The 2,141-nt window shown below is 43.1% G+C and overlaps 1 protein-coding gene across 1 annotated transcript in view; it reads right to left on the reverse strand.

Moving 5' to 3' along the window:
- The window catches only part of PACRGL (PARK2 co-regulated-like), an 11,370-nt gene extending 9,997 nt beyond the window's left edge, over positions 1-1,373 (reverse strand). Inside the window, exon 1 of the mRNA XM_010003918.1 lies at positions 1,223-1,373. Coding sequence (XP_010002220.1) covers positions 1,223-1,373 — 151 coding nt within the window. The remainder of the gene's footprint in view (positions 1-1,222) is intronic.
- Positions 1,374-2,141: the final 768 nt, after the last annotated feature.

Here is a 2,141-nt window from a genome sequence, read left to right on the forward strand (position 1 = left end):
GGGGCTGCCGGGCAGCTGGCGCTGGGAAGCGTCGGGAGCTGAGGCACCACCTCCCGTTCCTCCGAGCTTCAGCGCTTGCTGGAGGCAGAGGGAAAATGTGATTAAAAGGCTCATATTTTTAAACCTACCGCATGTTCTTGTGATTAGGATGGAGATCATACGTTTTCAGGTGGCGTCGCCCCTCGTTTTTATCCACTTTCTTAATAGCTCCCCTGGGAAAACAGGAAATACTTTATTTTGCGTTTATTTTCACGTGACAGAAGTTTGGCTTTCAGGGGTGGGGGCACATTCCCATTGGGATAATTTTTACTACAAATAAAATGACAGGTCATTTTTAGTTGTTTGTTTTTTTTGTTTTTCTTTTCAGATAACCCACTCAAAGGATACTGAGATCTCTGCCATGAGCACAGTATTTGTTTATACGCCACCACATCTGAACACAGTAACTGACTTTTTGGGTAAAAGGATTATTAATTTTTTTTCCTCTCTGTGGATCCTATGAATCATCACAGTGCCTTCTTGCTTTCTGTGAGGGATGTGTTTAGTCTTTTGTGCACTCAACAACACATTAAGCAAGACGTTTTCTTGGTTTGCTTAAATTGTGTGGGATGTAGTCTTCCCACCGTTGCATTCTTTATCACTTCTGTAATGTATAATGAGGAACCTGAATGGGACTTTAGAAGTGGGTAAAAGAGGCTGTTTTGTCAGCTTTCCACCAAAAAAACCCCAAAACAAAACAACAAAAAGCCAACCAACCAACAAAACAAAAAAAAAAACCAACAGGAAAATCCACTGACACTGCTGAAAGTAGTTGTTCACTGTCTGAAAACTTCAGTCGGCATTAGATTTTGTCCAATCCTGGCATTTCCTAATTAATTTTATACAACATAAATTATTTTTACCTGCCAATAATGTGAACTTCTAAGTGAGGACGTTTGCAGAGTTGAAGTAGGGCTGCGTAACTGAATGCCTTTTAAATGAATTAATGCAAGAGATGTTTTGGAAATACAGAAGGAAAAATTATAAAACTAGTGCTGGAGAAGTGAAGATTTATAATTTATTTCTGTTTTACATAAACCCAACAGACACTAAAGTACTTTCACAAAATTGTTTCACTGTTCCACAATTCTATAGGCCATAGAGGAATGGATATCTTTTTTATTCATAAATCTAATTAACTTGTAAATGGTCTCAGAAAAAATCCAGTATTTGTAAATCTGACCATGCAAGTTGTCGCAAGTCGGTACTGGGGGGCTACCAGCTGTCAGGTGCTCTTGCAACTGCCCCTCCTGACATGGAAGGGTTTCTTGTATAAGACCAAGGGTCACACGTGGCACTCGCCTCTCACGGAGGAGCGGCCACTGCGGGACCATATTTCAGGGTGGTAGTTAGAACGTACCCCCCCACCACGCTCAGAAATTGCCTCTAAAACCGAGGTTTGCTCCACAAACAAATTGGTTTATTAAGGGTTAACACCAACTGAGGGATGATGCTTAGAGACAATGCAAATGTAAATGGTTACCAGGGATATAAATATGTATATAGTGAGAAGGTGTCCTTTAGGGAGGCAATGCAAAAGGTCCAGGTGTTTTTAAGGAAGAGGGTTAAGGACCAAAGGGAGGAGGGAAGGGCCCACCTGCTGCACTCGCCACCTCTGATACCCCTGTGACCCACCTGTCCAGTCAGTGTCACTGCCCAGAGCCAATGAGCGTCCGTAAGCCCCAAGTTAGGGCGGTGACTTCCAGGGGCACAGAATGGCTTGTGGCCCATCCTTTCTGTCCCGCACCACGTCTGTTGTTTTGGATTAAGTTGTCCTTGAGAAGCAAGCCTGTTTTAGCCCCTGAGCAGGGAATAATCAGGAGAGGCCTTCGCTGGCTTGAAAGACATTTTGTTTAGACCGATGTGGGGAAGAAAAGAACAGTTTCCCACAGCATCCCATGTAACATTTCAAAAGGGGATATCCCCACATCTGTTCAGGGCTGAGTTCTTATATTTAGTAGTGCCAGGGAGTATGATATTCCTATTTCATCCCTAAAGAAGAGAGAGCTTCCTTAGCTACCCATGACACAAAGTGAGGGCCCCGGTCCGAGTCTATTACCTCTATTGACCCATATCTTGGGATTATATTTTCCAGCAAGGCT

The sequence above is a fragment of the Chaetura pelagica genome, unplaced genomic scaffold, assembly GCF_000747805.2.
Source record: "Chaetura pelagica isolate M959 unplaced genomic scaffold, ChaPel_1.0 scaffold398, whole genome shotgun sequence".
NCBI classification, from domain to species: Eukaryota; Metazoa; Chordata; class Aves; order Apodiformes; family Apodidae; genus Chaetura; species Chaetura pelagica.